The sequence below is a fragment of the Hypanus sabinus genome, chromosome 2 (assembly GCF_030144855.1).
Source record: "Hypanus sabinus isolate sHypSab1 chromosome 2, sHypSab1.hap1, whole genome shotgun sequence".
Classification (NCBI taxonomy): Eukaryota; Metazoa; Chordata; class Chondrichthyes; order Myliobatiformes; family Dasyatidae; genus Hypanus; species Hypanus sabinus.
Genome location: NC_082707.1, coordinates 62,134,477 through 62,161,431, shown reverse-complemented (window position 1 = coordinate 62,161,431; position 26,955 = coordinate 62,134,477). Strand labels below are relative to the sequence as shown.

General features: G+C 39.1%; 1 protein-coding gene across 9 annotated transcripts in view; it reads right to left on the bottom strand.

Moving 5' to 3' along the window:
* Positions 1-499: 499 nt before the first annotated feature.
* sptssb (serine palmitoyltransferase, small subunit B) overlaps positions 500-26,955 on the bottom strand; it is a 33,702-nt gene continuing 7,246 nt past the window's right edge. For 4 of the 9 annotated variants that reach the window (XM_059946976.1, XM_059946978.1, XM_059947014.1 and 1 more), the window contains one exon: positions 500-1,781. In XM_059946976.1, the coding sequence (XP_059802959.1) occupies positions 1,511-1,753 (243 nt within the window). In that variant the 5' untranslated portion in view covers positions 1,754-1,781 and the 3' untranslated portion in view covers positions 500-1,510. Of the gene's footprint in view, positions 1,782-4,845; positions 5,436-7,309; positions 7,376-10,272; positions 10,395-10,443; positions 10,732-26,955 lie in introns of those variants that run through there. The other 5 variants (XM_059946977.1, XM_059946987.1, XM_059946973.1 and 2 more) reach the window with 5 other exon arrangements.

Genomic DNA, 26,955 nt, shown 5'->3' with positions numbered 1-26,955 from the left:
AAGTATTAAAATGCAGACACCCTGTTCCTACAGCTTGCTCAGTCTGAGGGGAGTCAGTTATCTAGATGTACCAAAAATCTGCTGCAAGCTTCCTCAATATCAGCACTACAGCGAGAGGCATGTGGTCAGAAGATCATTGCCTTGGCAAGCAGTGAGCAATACTAATATTTCAGTCACCGTCTGACATAGAAGATAACTCAGTTGGACAATCTGATCTATTTGTTATAATCCAGGACATATGGTGTGAGGAAAGAGAGTGGAAGTAGCTTTAGTCAAAGATTTCAAAGAACGTAGGGGAAAAGCATCAGAGTAGGACTTGTAGATTCGCCTTTTTGGAGTTGGACAGATAATGGGTGGTATGGTTTTCTGATTCAATGCATTTAGTGAGTTAGAAAAACTGGCCAACTGTTCACCGACAAATTTAACACACTGCTTTGTCAATCAGAACTTTTTTTAAAAAAACAACCTAAATGTAACAAGTATACTACAATATGAAAAGTGATTTTGAATAAACTTTATTACAAGTCCATAATACATAACCATTGATTTTTCCTGAATAATGCAGCAAGGGAAGTTAGATGTTCAGTTACAATGGACATACAGGTTTTGCAACAAATATTTCATTGTGTACTTTGGTTAATTGTTACCAGCATGAAGGAAACCTGGAGATCATAAGATGAACTTAGATGTGTATAAAAGTTTCATATGACAAGCTGCCTTGTATTTTATTGCATTTACAGGCCCCATCATTCAACAGCAGTGTATTTTCAACAATAGGAGTACAATGCCAGAGAGAATAACACATGGAAGCACATTCTGGCCTTTCAATAGTAATTGAAGGTTATATTTTAAGAAGAGTTCTTTAGTAATCACCATCATTGTCATTAAACTGCCAAAAAAAAGGCTGCTCATACTTTATTTCTTTGCAAGAGGCTTGAATGGTTGAATCATCCCTATGTTTTAACGCCAAGCAATAGCAAAAGCATAGTTTATTTCATGGCCTGGTATCTTTGAGCTGTCATGTAACCTGAAATTTGTTAGTCCTGCACAATTTGCTTAGATTGAAACTATTAGTTTCAAAACAGTCAATTATCTAAACATATCTTGGTAAATTGAAGATTTTTTTGATAAAAACTATGGAGTGTTTATACTATTAGAATAAAAGACACATATAAAACACAAACAATGCTGTACATGCAAATTATTTGATTTTAGACAAGTAGAACTGAAGGGTAAATATTTGACCCTTGTGGCTATTGCTCCCAACAGGCTGTTATTGCTGGCGTCACGCTGGGTGACACTTCTTGTGACTGTGGATTCTCAACTTTAACTGCTGGATGTTTTTAAAAGAATGCTATTTACAACATTATTTGAGTCTCGAGGTTATTGAGGTGGAATTTTAAGACTGCAGCCATGAAGTAAGTTTAAAACCCATCCCAGAGTTTTCAGCAAGTCCATAGATTCACAGGATCTCTTCTTAACGAAAGATCTTGATTCTTAAAATCATCCATCAAGTCATGATTGCAATTGTGCTTTCCGTTGGGCCTCCACCTAGGCCAGAAAAGAACTCCAGTGCCAGTCGAATGTGAATTGGAATGAAGACATATGCTGTATATAGAACCATTGCCACGATGATGAACAAAACTGAATTGAAAATTGTCTGTTCCCAGGGCTCCAGCACATAACTACATGTGATAAGTAGATATTGGTAATATAGCCAGGCCAGGGTTTCCTTCAAGCCTTTCACATCCATCTCTCTCACTGTGTGGGGGGATATTAACCTATACAAGTAAGAAGAGAATTCAGTTAGGATCAAGGGACAGAGGTATAATGCTCACCAATACTGCTTTAACTCTACACAATCATAAACCATTCCAGGATTACGCAAATACTCACTGGGAAAAATATGCAAACCAAAAGTACAATGATGGCCTGATGTTTGAATGGAAAACAAAATGTTGGAAATTATAAAAGGTCGAAACATTGACTGTTTATTCATTTCCATAGACGCTGTCAGACCTGCTGAGTTCCTCCAACATTTTGTGTGGGTTGCTGAAAATTATAGATCTATCAGCAATTTTGGAGAAAATCTTTTGAATTGATAATATTTCCATGGGAGAAACTAGACTTTTTCAAGCCTGAGGCTGGTGACCTGATAAGAAGTAGATAACATTATAAGAGGCATAGATAGGATAGATAATCAGTTCTTTTTCCAGGGTGGAAATGTCAAAGATTAGAGGGCATAACTTTTGGGAAAGGGGTGGAAAGCTTAAAGGAGACTTACAAGGCAAGTTTTATTTTTACACAGGGAGTAGCAGATACTTGGAGCAAGCTGTCGGGGAGGTGGAGAAAACTGCAACAGTAGTAACATTTAAGAGGCACATGAATGGCAGGATTTGGATGGACATACATCATTTACATGCAGGTAGAATAACTTCAGTTCTGCATTATGGCCAGCACAGTTATGATGGGCTGAAAAGCCTGTTCCTCTTCTGCACTTTCAATGTTCTATGTTCTAAAAGATAGCTCGAAGAGCAATTTTAGTATGTAGCATTTCATGGAGTTTGAAACAATTTCCAGCTGTACTATACCCATTTCATAGAGCTATTGTACTCCACATTTCGAATGTTAAACGCCAGTTGAGAACAGCCCAGTTCTACTAAAGATACAAGCTGGAAGAATTGAGCTTATAAACAGCCACAAAGAATTCTATGTGGAAAGTAAAATCATTTTCCCTTTAATAAACTAATGCAGTAAATATTGTATTTCACTTTATACTGTAATATTTACATGCATTCCTAGATTGGCAGATTGTCTGCATCCTTCAGCTAAAATGGGGCAACAATACCAACTTGCAAGCTAAATTTCCACAAATAATACTAACTTTTAAACTACAGATCTTAAATTTTTCCCACCAAACTCAAACCAAGGAAATCATTTGAACCACATCTTAATACTACATGATTTTCATACATTAGAAATCTTTTTGTTATATTTGTAATTTTATAACTTCGAGACACTTCATAGTCTGAGGGCTAATCATTACAGGCATTGACAATACCAGTCAATCAACTATAACAAGCCTAATAAGCAACACAGCCTATGAATTTAAAATAACACTGGTCAGTTCCTTCCTGTTTGACTTACTGTCCTGTGTTGATGGCAGTTCACTAGTGAACGTTCAGTCAGTGAAAGACAAGTAGCAGGTACAGGAGCAAATCATACAGCTTCAAGCTCCTCCATCTTTCAATAAAACCAGAGCTTATCTACTCTAATCTCAACTTTCCCACTGTTCCCTAGAACCCTTGATTTACCTGTTTCCCCGCCATCTATCTCAACCAGTCTTCAATGACTCATCCTTTAGAATTTCCCGGGGTAGTGAATTCTAAAGAATCATAACTCACAAAAAGAGGGACTTTCCCTTCCATGTTAAATAACTGACCTGTCTTTTTAAGTTCTAGATTTCCACAGTAGAAAACCATTTTCCACAATAGGAAAACATCCTATTTGTATCCAGCTGATCAAGTCCACTCAATACTTTTATTCAAATAATTTACTCCTTGTAATTATAAGAAGCTAGAAGTAGTCTTATCTTTCCTCATAAGACTCAGGTTCAGAGTCATTTATCTATCATGTATATCAAAACAATACAGTGAAATGCATTAATTTGTGTTAACAACCAACACAACCCAGGGATGTGCAGGGTATAGCCCACGAGTGTCATCACACTTTCCTGTGCCCATCCAACCATCTCAGAAGCTATTTCCAATGAAGCAAACTCTTAAAACAAAGAGACTAATACTCCAATCAGTACTTCAACCATCATCCTGTACACATTTAACAAGCTTTCCAAACTGTTATACTCTATTCCTTTGCAGTGAAGGATCAGCATGGTACAGGCATTATTCACAGAAGAACTGCCACGTATCAACCAACTTATGACAACTTATCAGTTTACATATAGTCTCATTTGAAATTTTGTACTGAGACATGAACTCTTATAGAGTGAGGCAACTTGAAATTAAGTCTATTTTCCTGTTTGGTATGTACATTTACAGTACTGCACAAAAGTCTTGGGCACCCTAATTTTTTTTTTACATAAACATTGTTTTAGATGGTTATTTTTTTGTTTTCTGCATTAGTATGTCAGTAGAAGTGGTAGTTTTAGATTTCCAAACTAACATTTTCCAAAAAGATTAAATGTTAGAGTTTTTTGTATTTCATTAAAGAAGGTAGCATATTAAATAATAGACCACTTTTCAAATAAAAACTGGATTTGTTTGTGGGTAGATAACCCAGTGCATGATTAAACCAAGGTGCTAACGATCAATGAGTTGAATGAACTAAATTGATTAACTGAAACAGAAATGGGTGTACAAGGATTCACACAGCCAAACTAAAAGGTGAGGGTGTGGCACATGTGACAGTTTGACCTTCAAATCATCAATATTTACACCGTGGCTAGAGGGAGCATATCAACAAGACACTAGGTGGTCATCCTGCATCAGCAATGTCTCTCCCAAGCAGAAATTTCACGGCAGACAGGAGTTTTACTGCGTGCTCTCTCCAAGCTCTCCTGAAGAAACACACAGGAGTGGGCAATGTTGAGGACCAGAAATGCAGCGGCCGCAGTGTAAAATGAGTAAAGCAAATGAGAGATACATCAAACTGTCATTCCTTCTAAATCAGAAGTCCAGCACTGCTCTCAGCTCTATAGTCAGAGACCATTGGAACCCATGTACACCTCTCTACTGTCTGGAGAACTCTTGTCAGAAGTGGTCTTCATAGAAGAACTGCTGCCAAAAAGCCATTCTTCTGAAGTGGAAACAAAACCGAGAGACTCACCTACACACAAAAATACAAGGACTGAGGTGCTGAACCATGGCAGCAAGTGCTCTGGACAGACTAGTCAAAATTTGACATTTTTGTTTCAAGCAGGGGGCAGTTTGTCTGTAGAAGTACTGGACAGTGCTACATGGATGAGTGTCTGCAGCCAACAGTGAAGCACAGCCGAAGATCCCTGAAGGCTCGGGCTGCATTTCTTCAAATGGAGTTGGTGATCTGGTCAGTTAGTGGAATCCTCAATGCTGAGAAGTACAAGCAGATTCTCATCCATCACACAATGCCATCAGGGAGGTTTCTGATCTCTTCCATCTTCAGCAGGAAAATGACTCAAAACACATGGCCAAAGTCATTAGGAACCATCTTCAGCAAAAAGGAAAACAAGGAATTCTGCCATACATGATATTGGCTTCCACAGAGCCCTGATCTCAACATTATCAAGGCTGTCTGGGATTACCTGGAGAGACAGAAGCAAGCGAGACAGCCAAAGTCAGCAGAAGAGCTGTGGCAATTTCTCCAAGATGTCTGGAACAACCTACCCAGCTACTTAGAAATATAGAAAACCTACAGCACAATACAAGCCCTTCGGCCCACAAAGCTGTGCCGAAAATGTCCTTGCCTTAGAACTACCTAGGCTTACCCATAACCTATTTTTCTAAGCTCAGTGTACTTACCCAGGAGTCTGTTAAAAGATCCTATCGTTTCTGCCTTCACCACTGCTGGCAGCAGCCCATTCCACACACTCACCACCCTCTGTGTAAAAAAAAACTTATGCCTGACCGACTTCCAAGCACCTTATAAAACGTTTCTTATAAAACTGCGCAGTAGTGTGACTAAGAGAACTGAAGCGGTTTTAAAGGCAAAAGGGTGGTCACACAAACTAATGACTTATTTTTTTTACTGATTACTACTCTGTATAGTAATTTTTTGATATTTAGAAACTTCTTGTTACTTTTGAAAGTATCTTTGCGCTACAGAATTTTATTTTACATGTGCTTAAGACTTTTGCACAGCACTGTACATTTCAGGATGTGTATTTAAACACTACTATGACTATAACATTGCAGAGTTCTGTTTTCAGACTGCAGCATAGTTGACTGGCTGTTGAAAGCAAAGCTCAAAAATGCAAGGGATCACAGTTGCTGGAAAAGAGGCTACCTGAGTGAATTGTAACACATTCCTCTACCTTGATAGATTATTACCCATTAAAAATGGCAGCTGGAATGATACTGCTCTTTAATACTGCACATTTCATCTTGATTGTTATAAGGGCAAGGATAGTTTGACTCCATTTCACCGATTAAAGTGTCCATTAATCGCCACTTCAAGCGTCGAGGAAGATTGAGACATCGAAGCGAATGCCGAAGGCGAGCAAGTGTTCAGCACCAAATTCCTTCCTTCTGATCGCTGCCAGAGGAGTCTCTGAGTGGTCTGTTGCTGTGCGGCTTGTTAAGGCAGGTAGGTAGGCCTCTACGTGTGTGTCTCACTTCGCTAACAAAGTAAGATGTTACTGTGGTTCTGCGTTATGGATCGGACTATTACATTTATAGACTGTCGACTTGCTCAGACTGATGGTTTTAATATACTGTTTTTCGACCATTTCCTTCCATTTTGTTGTGTGTGTGTGGGGGGGGGGAGGATGGTATGGGGGTGGGTGGTGTTCGATGTTCTTGTTCTGTTTTGTGCGGGGAGAGGGAGGTCTGGGGGTTGTTCACCAGGATGCCTTTTTTTTTTGCTGGGGTGGGTTTGGTGCTTCTCTCTGAAAGACTTTCATATTCCTTCTTTGTTTTGTGGCTGTCTGGAGAAGATGAATCCCAGAATATCTATACATGATGTACTTTGATAATAAATTAACCTTTTGATAGTTGTGTCCATTTACCAAAATGTTATGTCACATGTAAAGCACAGATGTGTAAATATGATCTATAAAAGAAAATAGAAGCAGAAATATAGCATACACATATCTCATGCTCGAAGGGCAGCACACTCAGCCCCCTCAAGCATGTACCAGCATTAATTATAATCACAGCTGATCAGCCCGAGCTCTCAATGTCTTCTCTCTGCCAACTTACCCCAATCTTTCCAAAAATGATCTACCTCCATTTTAAATAATTCTAGTGAACTAGCCTCCACAATTCATTGCTATTAGGGAAGGAATTCCAGGAATCTGACTCAGTGAGGGTAAAGGTATGGCAACATACTTCCACATCAGGATGGCATGTGGCTTGGAGGATGGTGGTGGGGAGGCAGAGATTTCCAGAGATTCACCACGCCCAGTGAGAAGAAATATCTATGTACATCTATTTTAAAAGATGGAATCTTTATCGAGAAACATGTTCTCTCATTTGAGAGTCTCCCACCAGTGAGATCACCTTGACAACTATCACGTTACCACTCGAAACTTATGTTTCAATAAGATCATGCCTTATTCTTCTAAACTACAAAGCATTTGTGTGACCCAACCCACCTAGCCTTTCTTCATGGTAAAATCTTCTCATTCCAGAGGTTGGCTTGGTGAATATCTCTTGGACTCCTGCCAATGGAATAATATGCTTTCATTGTAAGGGAAGCAGAACGGCGCACAGTACTCCAAGTGTGGCCTCAACATCACACAGTATAATTGTAACAAAACTTCCTCATTTCTAAATGTGACACAGGGCAACATGGTAGTGCAGCAGTTAGCACGATGTTATTATAGTGTCCAGTGTTTCAGGTTGTATTCCTCGCACTGTCTGTAAGGAGTTTGTACGTTCTCCCCATGACTATCCATCTTGAATAATTAGTAGATTATTCTGATAATTTGTGGCAGGGTATTCAACATCACTGTAAAGTTTTCCATTAAAAACAGATAATTAGTATTATAGAGACACAAGACCAAGGAAATGGAGGAAAAATGGAATGTTGTTGGACCAGGAGCCAATGTATTGGTAGCATGGCAACTTAATACATTAAGTAACATCCAACATTACTGATAATTGAATGACATGTTTGAATCTAGCATGGCATTTACCTAAATTAATTAGAATAATCTTGTAATAAATACTTTCTTTTATAGAGTGACAATAAAAAAGTGAAACTATTGTTATTAACAACCGCCCAGCTCGCCAGAGTACTTAATGGAAGAAAAGCCACTTTTACCCCAAATGGACTACTATGGAACTTCAGATCTGCTAATGGAATTAACTCTTAAATGTACTCCAAAATTCCTGTTGGCAACTCACCTCAAAGGGTAAAAAGGGATAACCAATAACTCCAGGCTTTGTCAACAAAAGAGTAAGAATGGATTTTGTGCATGTTATGATGAATTCATAATTTATGACTGGCATCTTAGACAAGTTCATATCTTATCCAGAAGTTTGTGTAAGTGCGTGCTAGGTGGGATTTAGAGGGCTATGCTCCAGGTGTAGGTCGATGGGACTGGGCAGAATAATAGTTCAGCACAGATTTGTTGGGCCAAACGGTCTGTTTTGTGCTTCAGGCCTCTATGACTAAGCCAAGAGAAATTAATGAAGCCAAGTAGGGCATGGATATGCATTTCAGAAGCTTTAGTAGACAGACTTCATGGATACAGGAGGTTCAGTTCAAGACCAAATAGGGTGCAGCAGTTTGTAAACAGTCTGCTTTAAGCTTAATTTAATGGCTGGACAGAACAGAATCAAAAATGAGGATTGGACTTTCTTGAAGATTGATTGTATGTCAAAGACTATGAAAGTATATCTGCAGAGACACTGATGAAAGGCACTTAATAAAAAATTGTAACTAAACCTTTTAGCCATGATAGACAGGTAAAAGAGAAGCTGATGAAATTTCCATCATTTGTAGACTATTGGGGTACAGTTAAATGCTACTGTGAAGAAGAATTTCTCCTCTTTCTTCTTAATTTTACAGTTGCATTTAACTGTACCCCAATGGTCTACAAATGAGGGAGACTTATATAGTCTCATGCCACTTTCAGCACTGTGGCAGATCAACGCCCTGGCTGGAGGTTCACATATGGGATTATGGACACAAAAAAGAGCCTTGATTTGGGAAAGAATTCAGAGAGTTGAAAAGAGACAGGCAGTTTGTAACACAAGAGACCAAATGGTGGTGATAGTTGAAATTTGAAAGGGACCAGGCCAATATCCTTATAAAAGGAAATGCTTAGAGTGCTTTAGTGCTATTTTGAGGGACAGGGCGAGTTTAGGATGATGGTCAGTAGGGGAGAAAATAAAAACAGGTAATGTTGCTTTTGGTGTAATTTTGCAAGTATGAGCAAGTTCGACAGCTTACCACTAGTGTCCTGACAAATATGGCACCATTTTCAAACATGCAGCTGCAGGGTGGATATCTTTTGAGTCTCTCTTGATGACTGTATAGCTGGCTGCTTTTGTTTATGGCCTCTTTATGATTCAGATGCCCAGAAGTGCATGCAACATTGTAACTGCAGACTGATAACCTGATTGCATTCATGCTTTTGCACTCAGTGCCTCCAAATAAAAAGGTCTTTCATTTTTACCATTTCTTTATATTCCATTTATAACTGTGGCACAATAGCACTCTGACTTCCAAAGATTTTTCAACATTCTCACCCATTCTGGAAATTGAATCTGTCACTTGCAGCCTTTTCAATCTGAAGCATAATTTATCACCCTTCTCAACAATATCAGTAACCATTTTTGACATTTCCAGGCTTACTTAAATAAGTGCCCCTGGTCCAGATACCTGGTCAAGTCGTTCCAGCTTGACAAAATATGGGACAACCATTCAAGCCTCACTAAGTCAGACAAAATTTAAATGACTTTTTTTTATATAACATTGGTGGTCCTTGTTAAAAATAATTTCAGTCCTGAAATTGACCTTTGGCAAATGACACAAGCCACAATTCAGCCAAAGTGATTTGATTTTAGAAATTGGCATACGCTTCAGCCTTAATGAATACCGATTTCAGACCATTCTCCTGCTTCAGTGCAATGGCTTATACTGGTCTTCATTGCTTTTAGGAACATCAGATAGGTACACGAAGCGGCATTAGACCAATTTAAATATACAAGGAGTCGTCCGGAGCCCATTTAAGACCCTTTTGCGCACACTATCTGCATTTTCTCTTCCAGTCTGCAGCAGTCAGCAAGGGAAATGACAAGGTAAGATCTTGTATTAAAAAAAACATTCTCGTCCTTTTGTCAATCAGGAAGCAACGAGTTTGGCCCCACCAGCTTCAGAACAGCACTGTGATATACTGCTGGCTACACTTTACCCTGCTGCAGTCCTCCCCTCCCTCTGCAGCATCTATTGATGCTCCCTTTGAACGCAGGCTCTCCACTCTCTTTTTCTCTTTCATCATTAGCGCACCGGCTCTCTGTTCCCGTTTGCCCCCCCCCCCCCCCCCCCAGCTCCTCTCGTTCTCGCCCCCCACCCCCGTTCCCGGCTACTGATGCCGTTCCCACTCACCGCACTCTGCTATTGTTGCTGCAGAAAATGCCAAACCACACATCCACCGTTTCTCCAATTTCCCCTTAACCACCACCCCTCCCCCGGGTTCGGGGATGTCCCCGCTTCTAGCCAAAAGGCACTCCAAATCATGCGGGTACACATCTGGCCATCCCAGTCCTTCCTACGTACCCGAGCTCCAGTCAGTGTCAGGCAGGCGTACTCTCCCGACTGCAGCCCCGGCCACTCCACGTGTATGGTTCCGGTGGCGGGACGCTCCTGCACCGCGCGATTTAAAAGGCCTCTGCTTTCATGGGCGTATGGGACTTTTTAATGCCAAATCCTGATTTATCCGGTATCGTCAGGTTTAACACCGATGCTGCAGGGCAAGTCTTCAGTTGGCAGCAAGTTATTGATATATGCTGCCGTTTAAGAACACCTCGACTCTCTGATCAATTATCAGATCTTTACAACAATGTGACTGTCCGACCTGTCAATGTTTACCAAGAAATAGGAGCACTTTGCCAAAATGAAATTGAAACAAAATATTTACTCTAAAGAGAATACACAAATAAAATTCTGAACCATTTTAATGTAGAATGACATCAATCAAAGGCTGTTAACATAAACTCTTGGTTCAAATAATGCAGAAATGTTGCTCTCAATTAATGATACCCTTAAAAATCAAACTTTGTTCAGTCATGGTCTTCTGTCTTTGGATACTATTATGGGATTAAGTGGGTAGTGATAGCCATGGGTTGTGAGAAAGCAGAGAACAGTGAAGAGCTGTTGTACCAAAGGAAGAGAATAATTTATTCCAGTGCCTCAAAGGCCACAGTAGTTTGATCTGCTAGATTTACATTTGTAACCTGGTGGGTTCAGGACTCCTAAATGAAGGTGGAAGCCATTTTTCCACTGAGCTTGATTGTTACTGATCAAATACTGTACATTGGGGAGACCCAATGTAGATTGGGAAACCCCTTCACTGACACCTATGCTCAAGTGCTGGAAAAAGAGGGATCTTTCGGTGGCCACCTATTTCAATTCTACTTTCCATTTGCATTCCAACATGCCATTCCAACTGCCATGATGAGGCCACACATAGGTTGGAGGAGAAAAACCTTGTATTCTGTCTGGGTAGTCTCCAACCTGATGTCATGAACATCAATTTCTGAAACTTCCGGTAATTGTCCTCTGCACCCACCCCCCCCCCACCTTCACCATTCCCCATTCCTGCTTCCCTCTCTCACTTTCTCTGCTTACTTGCCCATCAGCTCCCTCTGGTACGCCTCCCTCTTCCCTTTCTTCCATGGCCTCTTATCAGGTTATCCCTTCCCCTGCACTTTATCTCTTTCACCAATTGAATTCCTAGCTCTTTACTTCTGATGCACCATCAATAACTCAGACTGAGACGTAAGGCGAGATATCGGCTTTTATTGACTGGAAGAAGGAACCAGGAGTGAGTGTCCATCATACCATGCCCTGGAGACTGAGGCCGAGCGTCAGGCCTCAGATCGCCTTTATACAGGGGCCTGTGGGAGGAGCCACAGGAGCAGTCAGCAGGGGGCATGTCCAGACAGGCACATAGTTCACCACAACTTCACCGGTCCATCTCTCCCAGTCCTATTACCTTGTGCTTCTTCCTCCCCTCACTCACCTTCTTATTCTGATTTCGCTTCTCTTTTCTTCCAGTCCTGAAGAAGAGTCTTAGCCCAAACCGCTATTTTCTTTTTTCCATGGATGCTACCTGGACTGCTGAGTTCATCCAGCATTTTGAGTGTATTACTATAATCAAATAATGGCACCTGATTTGAGTTCAGTGGGGAGTTATCCTGCTCATGGACTGTTTGTTCCACTCCCATCAGGAAGGAGGCTATGTAACAGCCATGTTGGGAACACCAGATTTAAAAAAAGTTACTTTCCCCAAGTAGTAAGACTGATCAGTACTTCCAACCACTGACCCACCTCTGCATATCACCCTACTTACAATGTCCTGTCATGTTATTTACAGATACATCGATGCTTAGCATGGACCTACAATAAATCTATGTATATAAACTATCTTATGTATTTACATTTATTGTGTTTTTTTATTACAGTGTTCTTTATTTTGTGTTTCTTTTTGTGCTGCATTGGATCTGAAGTAAGAATTATTTTGTTTTGCTTTACACTTGTGTATTAGAAATGATGTTAAATAATTTTGAATCTTGAGGTACATAGTACTTCTGTATTATTATTTTGGTTGTGTAACCTGTTCTGTTTCAACAGCGTTTTGACAATGAAAACCCATTTCATGATCAACATTGATAAGTGGGAAATATCACAAATATTCTCTATCAATGATGCCCTTGTCAACTGGTAAACTTCCCAGGAGAGCTTAAGCTCACTCTCAAAGCATTCCTGAGGTGGATCTTATCAGTTTCACTCAGAAAGACTCTAAAATGCATTGGACTACACCAATCAGCTGGGAATTGGTACCTCAGTAAAAAATTCTGCATATGGCCCTGTTCAAAATAAGTATTGATTTGAGAACAAGCATTAAAAACAGAAAAAAAACAAGAAATACTCAGTGCATGGGAAACAGAGTTAATGTTTTGTCATAAGCGTTCTGATGTTCCTTGACCTGAAATTTTAACCCTGTTTCACTTTCCACAACGAGTGTTTTCAACATTTTTGCTTTTATTTAACTTTTCATGTTCACTTCAAATTTTGCCTTTTAAAAATGTTTTATATATAATTATGAGACATAACCAGGGTAGATATACTTTTCTCCCCCATGAGGCGAAATGTTAACTAGTGGATGCCACAGATTTAAGGAGAGAGAAGGAAATCTTAAGGTGATTTTAGAGGCAAGGCTCTTTATACAGGGAGTGGTACATACTTGGAATGGGGGCAGCTGTAGAACCGGATACAACAACAAGATTTAAGATGCACTTAGATACATCAACCGGTTGAGAACTGAGGGATACAGGCCATATGCAGGCAAATGGGATAAGTTTAATTTGGCAGCACGTTTTGCGCAAGCATGATGGGTTAAAGCATTAGTTCCCGTTTTGTACTTTCTACGTTCAGATGCCCAGTAATTATTTCTAATTCCTTTTGAAACCAGGCACCTGGTTAGATGTTGGTGAATAAGACTCTGATGTAGTTGGCATGGTTTCATTTTGCAGGTGAGACAAAGCTTGCAAACAGTTAGAATAGCAGATTTTTAGGAGGATATATATGCAGACTGGAGAAATACTTAGCATATTTTACCATGCTATTTAAATTGTAGGATGTTATGAAATAGAAAAACAATCTTAATAATGCTTTGATCAAGAATATTGGCAATGAATATGCTTACTTAGTTTTATTCTAACAATTTCAACTTAATTAAAAATATACTTAGTGACCAAGCTAAGTCTGGGAACCTTTGTAGTTTTCAACCGCAACCTTATACATTTTCAGAATTGTTGCAATGAAATATAAAAATCACTTAACAAAAGCAATGTAATCTTACATCAAATCAAATGGCAAACCATGATCCCTGTAATTGCATCAAAACTACAAGTCCATCAAGACCATTCTATATTAGACTGTTACCATGGCCACCAAAATGGTATTTGTTCAGTAAACTTAATCCTGCTCTCAATTAAATAGGTGGTGCAGCGATGGGAATGAACTATTTTAACAATGTTATCTAGGGTCTTACTGGAGAATCACAAAAGCTTCAGCGATTTACTCAACAATGTGGAAAATTACCCTGTTCACAAAAAGAAGTAGAAATTCAGTCCAATTAATTGCCAAGCAATCAGTCCACTCTTAGTCATCAGTTTAGTGCTAGAAGGCATCTTCATCAATTATGAAAAGGGGGATTTAGCCACTGATGATCAGTCTACTCATGGTCAGGACCACTCAGCTCGAAACCTCATTATAGCCTTGTTGAGCGAGCTGAATTCTAGAGGGGAAGTGTGAATGAATGCACTTGATATTAAGGCAGTATTCCACCTCACAGGGAATCAAGTATTCTCAGTAAAAGAAAAGACAATTGGTATGAAAACTCTCCAGTGGCTAGAGTCATTCCTTGTACAAGAAATCAGCTCAGAAACAGGGTGTGCTGTGGTGAGGGACACTCGTCCTGACATTCAAAGTCTTTCCTACATCTTCAATGCAGAATATGGAATGTGTCTGAATAATCTTCACGTCTGAATGGACACTGAATATCAATGCCATGCAGAGCAAAGCCCCCAAGCCGTCACCCAAAGCATTAATTATGTATACAACCAGCGCACAAAGACTATCATGGTAACATCTATAAAATGGATTGTGTTTACTTTTTTAAAATTGTCTTGATAGCATCTCCAAAACCTTCTGTAAAGAATAAAAAGGGCAGTAGCTTTACTGAAGCTGCAGCTTCACCTCCATATTCCCTTCCCAGTTGTATATCATCCTGACTTGAAAATGTATTGATATTTATTCATTGTTGTTAGATCTAAATATTGGAACTGCCTTCCTAAAAACTGTGGGAGGACTTCTGTCAAAAGAATTAGGTACCACCTTTTGTAAGACTGCTCATTGCTCAGCTTTCTGCCTAATCAGGTTAATAGGTGAGTAAGGATTAGAGAGTAAAGATCAGATCAAATTGACCGATGGCAGAAGATTGTTTTACTTTCACATACACATAACTGGTTAGGAAGAAATTTGATGAGATTTGTGAATGAATAAAACAAAGTTATTTAAATCTTCAATTTACTTTTTCTATCAATTAAGTATACAACAGCGTAAAATTGTATTCTGAAATTCTGGTAAAGAGATAACTGAGAGTTACTCTTGGAACTGTTGAATTTATGTTGTAATATGAGATATTTACCCAGACACGAGCAAAATGATTGTAGTTAAAGAAAACAAAACTCTTCTGGTTTAACCAGTTTTTGAATTAAATTGTCAGCAATGTTGGTCAATTCTGCTCCCATTTGATTGGACTGGCCACATACAGGAGCTGTTCTGTTTGAATGAAGCTCATATTTTTTCCTAGCAACAGTGCTTTTGGGCCTCCTGAAAGCTTTGGCAAATTGGAAACCCTGTGGTGGAATTTCATAGCATACTGTACTGTCTTCACAAAATTCTCCTAAACCATTGGTAAGATAGGTAAATAAATGTCAGGGATTGACGCAGGATCTCAACCCAAAACATGGATAACTCCTTTCCTCCTACTGATGCTGCATGACCTGCTAAGTTCCTCTAGTGCAATGTTTGTTGCTTCTAATTCTGGTATCTGCAGTCTCTTACAACTTCAAATAAATATTTGTGTTAGCTCACATTTTTAGTACTGAAGTTCCAATTGGCACACCATATCATCTGCATGACTACCAGCAGGCTCCTGATACTATTCCAAGCTTGTGGTTTGCGGATCACATTTAATTTTATAGTTGATGGTATAGTTGATGGTGAAATGTGTTATTCAAGAGTGCAATGGGATCTTAATCAACTGGGCCAGTGGCTTTTAATTGAGAGAAATGGAAGGTATCGCACTTTGGTAAGGCAAAGCAGAGCAAGGCCCTGGGAAATACAGTATTGTAGAACAAAGAGACTTAGGGGTATGGGTAAATAGATCCTTGAAATGATAACACAGGTTGACAGGGTGGTGAAAAAGGCATTCGGCACATTTGAATACAGGAGTTGGGATGTCATGTTACAGCTGTACAAGATGTTAGTAAGCCCACATTTGAATACAATTGTGGCTGACCTGCTATGGGAAAGATATTATTAAACTAGAGAGAATACGAAAGAGGTTTCCAAAAATTTACTGGGATCGAAGGGTTTGGGTTATATGGAGAGGTTGGGTTAGCTAAGACATTTTTCCCTGGCATGTAGGAGCTGAGTAATCAGGAGGGGTGTATATAAGGTGAATAGCAAGTCTTTAGTTGTAGGGTAGGGAAGTCCAAAGCTAGAGGGCTTGGGTTTAAAGTGATGCGAGGAAGATGTGAAAGGGGAATGACAGGCATCATTTTCATACAGAGGGTGGCAAGGATATGAAATAAGCTGTCAAAGGAAATGGTAAACTATGTACAACTATGACATTTTAAAGGCCTATGGACAGGGACATTGTTAAGAAAGGTTAAGAGGGATATGGGCCAAATGCGGGAAAATGGGACAAGTTCAGCTAGGCAATGTGGTCAGTGTGGACAAGTTGGGAGGAAGAACCCTTGTCCTTGTTGTATAACCCCATGACTTTATGACTAAGATATACTATGACAAAATTCAAGGGCGACAAATTAGGGCTTTAAGTGAGTAAAGGAGGATGTTAAGTACAGACTCACAAAGTTGGTAATATCATCACATCAAGTAAGCCATTTAATCATCGCAGTGTTTATACATCAGATAAGCCTCCTGCCCCTTTAATTGTAGTTTTCCTCACTGAATGACCCTATATCAAGTAAGCACCAAGCCTTTAATTTGAAAATGTTTATGTCAAATGCTTTAACCTTGTCACTTGTTGGTATTTTTTACATTTTTACTGGTTGCTGCCTACAGAAATCCCTCCTAACTTCTTTGTATACTGATTTTATGGTTTTATGTTGTCCATATTCTTCAGACTCTCCCTGAGTTTCTGTTTCTCGGTGTTAGCTCCAGTGAATTTGCTTAGTTTTGAAGATTTGCACTTGCTTTTCCTGATTTCAGGCAGATGAGCTCCAGGACAAATTTTCCCAATGTTTGCTTCCTCACACTTCTAACTGGATCATTAACGAACAACCTTACACTTAAGGTGATTGGAGGGTAAAACAGGAATGCATTGCTCAGCTGATTGTTGTTACAGAACAGGTGGAAGTATAGAAATTTTCCTTTGGTTTAGGTGTAATAGCAGATGTCAGAAACTGTATACCAGAATTTATGTGTGCAAGAAGGTAATAACTGCAAAATGTCCAATATGACAAATTTATCAACAATAAACCACATTGCTTTTAAAAACTCCTAAAAATCTTCTACAGGAGTCAGAGAGGCCCATCTGGGAAGATGCTAAACTAACCTAGCAAAATCAACCAAGCGATCTGAGTCATTTATGCTTGAGCTGGTCTGAGCCGCTGAGATGATCTGAAAGGTAATGAGCCTTCAAGAGAATCCAGTATTTGAAAATCAACCCATCAAAGAAAGATTTAAGTTTGGGTAGGATTTGCACACTCTGCACAATATTCTCTGTTAAAAGTGATAAATAGAGAATTATTCTGGGTGTTCTGTCACAGTTTGTCTAAATTCTTGATCTAGTCTCTATTGTACTAATTATTAATTTCTAAGTTCCAGCCCAATGTCTTGTGTTAACAATTGTTCAGATAAATTTAACTCTAATTTATTTAATGAAATACAATGATATTTTACTTAATTCAAATGCTATCTCATTTGAATTAAGCTGAATTTGCAATCTCAGATATGTTGGAATGGCTTATCATAGTGAAGCAGCAGTTCCATCCAGACCTGGGGGACTCTCCATGTGGTGTTTGCATGTTCTCCTTGTAATCGCGTGAGTGTTCCAAAGGTGTGCTGGTGAGTTAAATGGCTCCTGTAAATTATCATTTGCAATAGGTGTAAGAATCAAAGGGGAATGGGTGGGCACATTAGAGAGAATAAATTGTAAATGCATTAGGAAAATACAGAGAAGAAAATGGGATGGATCAGTTTGTTTTGTTGGGAGCCAGCATGGATCTGATGGGTTGATTGGCATCCTGTGTTATACATGTGGGTTCTGTTCTAATTATAGACGTAGAACCACATGTGTGCATCCTTGATGGCAACCATAGCCTAGACACTTTTCTCAGGAGTGAGAACATGTTGCTAACTTTGGCAATATAATGGCAAGATTCCCAATGCAGCCTGTGTAAAGCTTTACAAACAATTTTCCTTCACAAATGCAAACTTATTGTCACAACCATGGATTTGGCAGCGCAGCAGATGTGGCAATTGTGCTCGTGAATATGCACGTGCCAGCTAATTATCATTTCATTGTGATAGTATTTAACTCCATTCTTTCTGTCATACTGCTTGTCGAGACTTGAACCCTTCGCTGCCTGCTTGCATTCAACCTTGCCTGAGAAATTGGACAGTCGAGCCAACTGACTCTGAAGGCTAGTGATATTCATTTTATGTTTAGTTATTCCTTTCAGCCACAGTGTAGGCTTTGTTTTCTATTTGAGAGTTTCAGTTAACGGCCCTGTTTGGCCTAGCATTTATTGTTTTCGTTTCCCTCTAACTCTATTCGCATTAAAGTCTGTGAACTATCAACCTGCTTCAATGTGTCTCCCTCTCTCTGCACTTGGGCCATATCCACATCCAGTGAAACTTATAGCCATCCAGAAATGCAGGATCAAAACCAGGACAAGGATGAATGGCATAGTGGAAAATGGTTAAAAGGAGAAAGGGCTTTATCACCAAGGACGTCCTTGAAGAAGTTAGTCTGCAGTCAGTCCCTGGTTCCACAAATAAGTACTTGCATTTATACAGCACACAAGATTTCCCAAAATGTTTTATTGCTGACTGGTGGATCCAGGCTTTCTTTTGTGAGCTTATGTCACATTATGAATAACTGATAGTTCTCAAATAAACCTAGTCAAAGGAAGTAGACTACAAAAATGGTAAGTTTATATTTATGTTACACCTATCATAATTTTGGGCTTCCTTAAATTGCTTTATCTAAATTTACTTCTGAACTATAATGGAAGAAATATTGCAAACTTTTATTTGCACAGCCAACTGCCACAAACAGAGATGAAAGGACCAGTAATCTGTTTTATGTTTATATTGACTGACAGTTAATATTATCCAGGACTCAAAGAAAAACTTCCTTGCTCTTTTTTGAAACAGCACTGTGGTTGTTGAGCAGGTGAGTAGTACCTTTGTTTAATACTTGTTTGGGAGAGAAAGTGGATCATTCCCTTGACCCGGCACTGTAGTCTGTGTCTGGAGTTTTCAGAGCCTTAAAACCAGAACCTCCTGGCTCAAGTGGGAGTGCACCCACTGAATGCTGGAAGAAGTTGACAATGAACAAGCCTAGTAAACAGGAAAGGTTATCAAACAACATCACAATATTTAAGAACATAGAACATGGAACTTTTCACTGCAGGTACTACCAATATGATGAAAATGGACGAAGTAATGGGAAGCTTAGTACTGGGGCTACCACAAGAAGGCAATACTGGTGGCTCCAATTATGGATAAAACAATCAAATATGGTTTAGATATCATTGAAATACCACTCCTGCAATGGTGAAACTATTTAATGGGGCAATTATTAGCATCTTCATTTTGGCTTCTGAAAGGCGTTCTTTGCATGCTGAGGGAATGCAATGACCTGTTCAACAAAATGTTTATGAACCCTTACACTTATCTAAAGACCAAGTAGTTATATTACTTCACTAAAAAGGTTTAAATAAGATGTCTACTAGGTCTCACTCTATCAACATAAATCAGCAGGTTATGTATATGAATTACCTGCCTTTCTGTGACCAATAGAAAATGGAAGAAAAACAGAATAGAAAACAATTCCAGGTGGTCATACATCTGGAATAAAACAGATAATGTTGGGAAAAACGTAGAAGGTCAGAAATGAAAGAGGAACAGTCAACAGTTTAGGTTCCTCTAACAGAATCAATATGTCAGCTCCGTTAGTTTAGATAAGTTACATAATTTACTGGACAGAAAATGTTTTCAAAAGTGTTGCTTCCTCAGAATATTTTTTGATGATGATAGACCACTTGGAGCTGAACTCAAATATAATTTCAGACTACTTGTATTACATAGGAATTTGGAAAAATAAATGAACTTTTATTGAATATTATGCGTTACTTGCATAATGGTGTTGACGCTTTGCAAAAGTTCAACTAAACTAAAAATGTTTTGTTGATGATTTTCCTTTGTACTCAGTGTCTGAGGATTCTTGCTTAAACGTCCAACAATAATCAGCCATCACTGATGGATTCCAGTTGTCCTGATACTGTTTTTCCATGACCACAATGTCCTGCTGAAACCTTTCACAATGCTCATCACTGACAGCACAAAAGATTTTCAGGGAAGAAGTCTAAATGGGAATGCAGAAAATGAATCTTTAGTGACATATTGCACTTCATGGTTTTGTGTGCTTATAGCACAATGTCATCTAGTTGCACATAGCTTGGTGCTCTCTAGCTACAAGAAACTTTTTGGCAACATGAATAGATGCTGCCTGAATTGTCGAGTTTCTCTTGCACTTTGTGTGTTGCTCAATATTACCAACATCAGTAGAGTATCTTGTATTTGTGATCTTGAAGAATATTTGACTTGTTTTCCCAGATCATGCTCAGCAAAACACTGGACAAAGCAAACACTGCCAGTTTCCAATTTGAGTATAAACAGAAACGTGACTATTTTCGTTAACAAGCACTTTCACTTCATCTTGAAGACAATCCAAGCAAGGATACAAGCAGGAGAAGATCTGCAGATGCTGGAAATCCAAGCAACATACACACAAAATGCTGGAGGAACTTAGCAGGTCAGCTGCCATTTATGGGAAAGAGTAAACAGTCGACGCTTCAGGCTGAGATCCTTCATTAGGACTAGAAAAAAGATGAGTAGTCAGAGTCATTACCTAATGTTTCCATAGCGCACCTTAATACTTCCTAAATATAAATGGACACCACAGTGGACTTCTAGGTTGCACCATCTATCTCAAGATGAATGGGATTTCAATGAATATAGGACATCTAGAATTATGGCATTGTAATGGACTAAATCTCAAATAACAATCAACTGGAGTATAGTAAGGAGACAGAAAACGTAATTGCATGATTTCTAACATTTGCCCTAGTCCAACCAAGAAAACTCACCTCTGCCTCTACTTCCTCAGAAGGCAAAAGAAATTAGCCATGTTCCCTTTTACCCTCACCAATTTTTATCCACGCACTGTAGAAAACATCCTATTTGGATACATAACAGCTTAGTATGGCAGCTGCTCTGCCCTTGACCATAAGAAACTGCAGAGAATTGTGGGCACAGGTCAGCACATCATAGCCTCCCTTCCATGCCTAGTTAAAGCAGCAAACGTAATGAATGACCTCACCCATCCCGGACATTTCCTCTTCTCCCTTCTCTTGTGAGGCATAAGATACAAAAACCTGATTGCATGCACTAACAGTCTCAAGGAGAGCCTCTTACCCACTGCTATATGATCTTTGAATGGTCCTCTAGTATTATAAGATGGCCTCTTGATCTCACAGTCTACTTTGTACCTTATTGTCAACCTGCACTGTACCTTGCCTATAACTATAACACTATTCTGTATACTGTTATTGTCTTCCTTGTCCTACCTCAATGCCCTGTTTTAATGGGATGATCTGTATAGACAGTATGCAAAACCAGTTTCTCACTAACTTTAATACATGTGACAACAATAAACCAATTTATCAATTTGCCAGTTTAAATTTTACATGAACAATTTTTATGCTGGAGAATGCACTTGAATAACTAATCAAAATTAAACAAAAATTACTCTAAGATGATTTATGTCCTATTTTAGATACTCATTTCTCAAACTGTTATGTACCAATTAATCCCATATCTTAATTGCCTATCTTCCTTCTTGGCCCAGTTCACTCATTATGAAGGTTAAAATGTTACTCCAACATTCCAGTGTTACTTTATATAATATACCAGTCCTTAGGAAGCTTTTTACTGTCCTTCAGTGTTTAAAGTACTACACCCACTGAAGGGGAGAAAAAATGGTTGAACAGGAATTGCAGCACCAATAAATGAGTTCTCATTAGCTGTCATAAATTAAGTATTTCTGAAGTAGAGTCTCAGATCTGAAAGGTTAATGGTTTCTCTTTTCCACAGATGTTACGATCTGTACTTCCACCATTTTCTATTTTTATAAACTAAGTAGGTTGTTAACAGTGAAACTCAAGAAGCTCTTATCAATATCATTGGTTCCTTATCAATAAGGAACTAATGTATGGAAAGGTCCTAGCATTTATCTTGTGATATGGGCAGAACAGTGGCATCCGTTAAAAATTCAGGATACCGGTCAATTTAAGATCTAAAGGAGATCACCAAGAAAGTTATGCATTCTCTTATAATTTCGAAGTGTCAGGCAAATTCCCGCCTCCTACCAGCCTCCATGATTTGCCAGCCACTCCCAAGAGGTGTGGTTGTTAGTCTTAGAGTCGGTTAAGTACATTCTAGCAGTAATATAGCACTTAATGTACAGGGAAGCAACCAGATCCAGTTTAGTCACATTCCATCTGATGTTGTTCTTTCAATAGATTGCTTTGCTAAACAACACACACATAAACTTCTGTGGGATCTCAGCAGGTCAGGCCGAATTCATGGAGGGAAATCAACATTCAATGTTTTGGGCTGACACCCTTCATTAGAACTTCTCTCTTTATAGATGCTGCCCTATCTGTTGATTTCCTCCTGGATTTGTTCATGTTGCTCAAGATTTTCAGCATCTGCAGAATCTCTTTATGTCTCCTTTGCTGATTATTTTTAAGAGGAGATTATTGTCATATTCTTATACTATGAAATAAAAGAATTTACTAATAACTTCCAAAGGATTTTCATGGAAAATCATGGCAAAGGGATGTTGGTAAGATATTTATGAGGTGAAAATGTGGACTTATATCCCATATCAGTCTTCAACTAATAGGAACTAATCATGTATTAACATCGTAAGCTGAGATGGTGTGGGAGTAACAAAAAATGAACTGCTGGAGAAACTCAGCAGCTCAGACAGCCGTGCAGGGAAATGGACAGAGGAAGATAATCTAGTCTCTTTGAGGCAAAAAGGAACTTGAAGACTAAGCTTTTGAAGGCAGTGCCCAACTCAGTGCTAATGCTTGTTCCCTATTATATTCTATTTCTAGGAATTATGGAAAAAAATCCAAGCTAAAATACCACTGATGATACATGTGACGATGACTTCTTAATAGATTCATGTCCAGCACATGTACCCATTCAATTCTTTTCCTTGCAACACACACACAATGCTGAAGGAACTCAGTAGGTCAGGCAGCATCCATGGAAAAGAGTTAACAGTCAACATTTTGGGCTGAGACCCTTCAAATGTCCTGCCACCATTTTGTGTATGTTGCTTGGATTTCCAGCATCTGCAGATTTTCTCTTATTTGCAATTCTCTTCCTTCCTCAATTTGCATACAAGGCCATCATGACTACTTTGGCTACTGCTTTATGGACTTTCTAATGATAGCATGCTACTTTATTACACATATCTTCAGTGGTCTCTACTTTATGTCACCTCGTGAGCTGGTCTGATTATCTTTCATACAACAACAAGGATGTTGTGGAAGAAGATCCTTAGCTGATATGCAAATTTTCTTCAGTATGGTAAAGGACAAGTTGGTTTTGATGCTTCTGCATATTGTAAATGGAGATCTTACTCAAAGTTTAGAAATGAACACAAATTGCCTCACTAAATAGTTCATCAACCACGATGTCAAATTAGATTAATCCCAACTGCATCACATGGTCTATATCCTGCTTAAATGCTTCTTAAATCTTATCACATCTACTTCTACCACCTCCCTTAATTTTTCATTCCAGGCACTTATCCATCTGTAAAAAGTTTACCTCATAAATCTTCTTTAAAGTTTTTCTCTCTTTGCCTTCTGACATTGGATTCTCCCATCCTGAGAAAAATGATCTGATTCTCTACTGTTTCTATAGTTCTTATAATCTTACATACTTCTGTCAGGTTGCTCCTCACCTTCTGATGGTCCAGAGAAACAATCCAAACTTTTCTAACTTCTTGTGGCCAAATACTCTCCAATCCAGACAACATCCAGGTGAACACCCCCTGTACTCTCTTCAATAGCCTTCACATCCTTCCTGTAAGACTGTGACCAGAACTGCACGTAGTATTCCAAATATCACCTAACCAAAGACTTTTAGAGCTGCAATATGACTTTTCTGTGCCCCTAATGATGCATGCTATATGCTTTTTTTACATCTCTTGCTCCATTATTGCTCCTAAAGATCCTGGAAATTACTGTATAGTTATACTTTGTCATCTACTCAGAACATAGAACATAGATCAGTACAGCACAGTACAGGCCCTTGTGGTCCGCTACATTGGAATATGATGTTTCAGAGAGCAGGAAGCATAGAGTCTTCATTCATTCATTCATTCATTCATCCATCCATCATTTATTTAATGATATAAACACTGAACTTAATCAACTGATACAAATAGTTATTGCCTGCCCCCAACCCCTTGCCTTCACCTCCTCCTACCCTGCCCTCTTTAGCTCCACACTCACTTTCTCCCTGTCCAGCCCATAAGACCATATGACATAGGAGCAGAATTAGGCCATTCAGCCTATCAAGTCTGCTCTGCCATTCCATCATGGCCAATTTATCAGCTTTCTCAATCTCATTTTCCTGTCTACTACTTTGATGCCACTGCTAATCAGCCTCCGCTTTAACTGTATCCAGTGACTTGGCCTTAGCTGCTGTCTGTAGCAATGAATTCACCACCATCTGGCTAATGAACTTCCTCCTCATCTCTTTTATAAAGGACATCCTTCTATTCTGAGGCTTTGCCCTCCAGTCCTAGACTCCCCCAATTGGCGTCTTTATCCTTCCTTTATGCTGTCATTCAGCTCCCAATCAAAGAGCAGCTGATCAAATAAGGATCCAGAAAAACATGTCTCGTGTTCCACAGACATAAAGAGCAGGGTGATGATATTTTTGCTTTTACCAGCAGTTTTAATGTAAAAAAAATCCTCCGAGACACTCGTAGCAGGATTAGCAATACAAAAGCACAGTCCCATATGAAGGCAGGTGTTAAGAATTTTAGGGGAGTGAAACGAATTAGAGACATAGAAATGGTGAAGCCTAGTGTCTTGGCAACTGAAAGCACAACTCCAAAGGGAAAATAATTAAAACTGAAGGTCATCAATGTTGTCACTATGTTCTGTGTCATATGACATAGGTGATCATGAAGCTGAAGAGGGTTGTAAATTTAGTCTGCTCCATCTTGGGTACCCAGGACATCTTCCAGGAGCAGGTTCTATTATTGAGGACCCCTGTCATCCAGAGCATGCCCTTTTCTCACTGTTACCATCAAGTAGGAGGTACAGAAGCTTGAGGGTGCACACAGCTAGTTATTCCCATCACTGCAAGATGATTTTCTCTTTCCTCAGTTCATGTCCCAAAGATTCCAGATGCCGTTTCCTGATTGATTATATCAACTCCCATCTTAATCTGTTTGTACACAACATTTCCTCGTTTGCCACTCTGTCCTTCTCTGATATTTTCATCACACATTTCTGCAACTTTGATTATTTCCTCATTTTGCTTTGATATAGTCCAGTATTAGCTTCCACATGTTATTGTGGAGTGAATGTAAAACTGCAACACTCTTGAGTTTTGTACCAATAGAAATTATGTTATTCTTTAGTATCATGCTCAAAGTCTCAAACATGCATTTAGAAATACCAATCCTTCTTCTAATTTCAACTTCAGCCCTATGGTCAGATGTTACTGTGCTCCCTCAGTAATTGAACTTCCATGTTTCGCTGTCCATTTCAGTTCACGTTTCTGTATTCCTCTCTTTTTTGTGACAACTGTGCACTCGGTCTTTTTGCAATTGATGGTCAGTCCTCACTTTGCACCTCTTTCAGTGACTTTATCCAGTATTTTTTGAAGCTTCTCTTTAGAAGTAGCTATCAACACTATGTGGTCTGCGTATTGTAAGTCGTTCAAATTGTATCCACCAATTATCATGCCTGGAGTTCTGCTAACTTCTTTTAGAATCTTCTTGCTATAAAGGTTGAATAGGCTGGGCAGGAGAACACAACCCTATCTGACTTCCCTCACAATCTAGACAAAATCACTTGTCTCATTTTCAACTCTCATTCTTGCTCTTGGTTCCCAATACAAATTTCTGATGATTCTGATACCTTTCCCATCAATGGCCAAGCACTGAAGGATTTCTATAAGCTCTTCATGTCTCACCTCATCAAAAGCTTCGGTATAATTGATGAAACAAACGTATAGGTTTTTCTGGACTTTAATAATGCACTCACAAATCATTCTAAGGATGAAGATTGCATTTTGCGTTCCGCTATCTTCAAAGAAGCTGTACTGCTCTTGCGCGATCTCCAATTTCATGCTGTTATCTGCTCTCATCATGATGATTTGTAGCAGGGCTTTCACAGCGTGACTCATAAAACTAATTGTGCAGTGTAACTTGTATTCAATTGTAGGTTTTTTCGGCAATGCAACAAATATTGAATTGCTCTTTTCCACTGTGAAGTTGCCAAAATGGGAGGAGAGCCAATATTTTGAAGGAGTATAGTACTGGCAGAGATTAGAGAAATATGGAAGGAATGTGATCAATATAACTTTTAGAATCAAGGTATTGCTTAAGCCAGAATCAATGCAGGTCAAGTGTGAATGGCACAGAGAAAGTAGAGATGTGACTAGTAGAGTTTTCATGCATGTCAGCTCTGCCAGGGTTTGTAGGCCATTGTTTCTTACATGATGAAACCTAACCATAAATGGCTTTTATGTACAGTTTGAAAGGGAGAATAAATAAAACTATACCTGTGTGAATCCCTGCACCATCTGGTGACCCTATGATCTCTGTCTTGGAGGCTAACATCAGAATAACTGCATAAGTGTGAACTCTTACAAGGCATCAGGCTTTGATGGTGAAACCTGGTAGGACACTGGAAACCT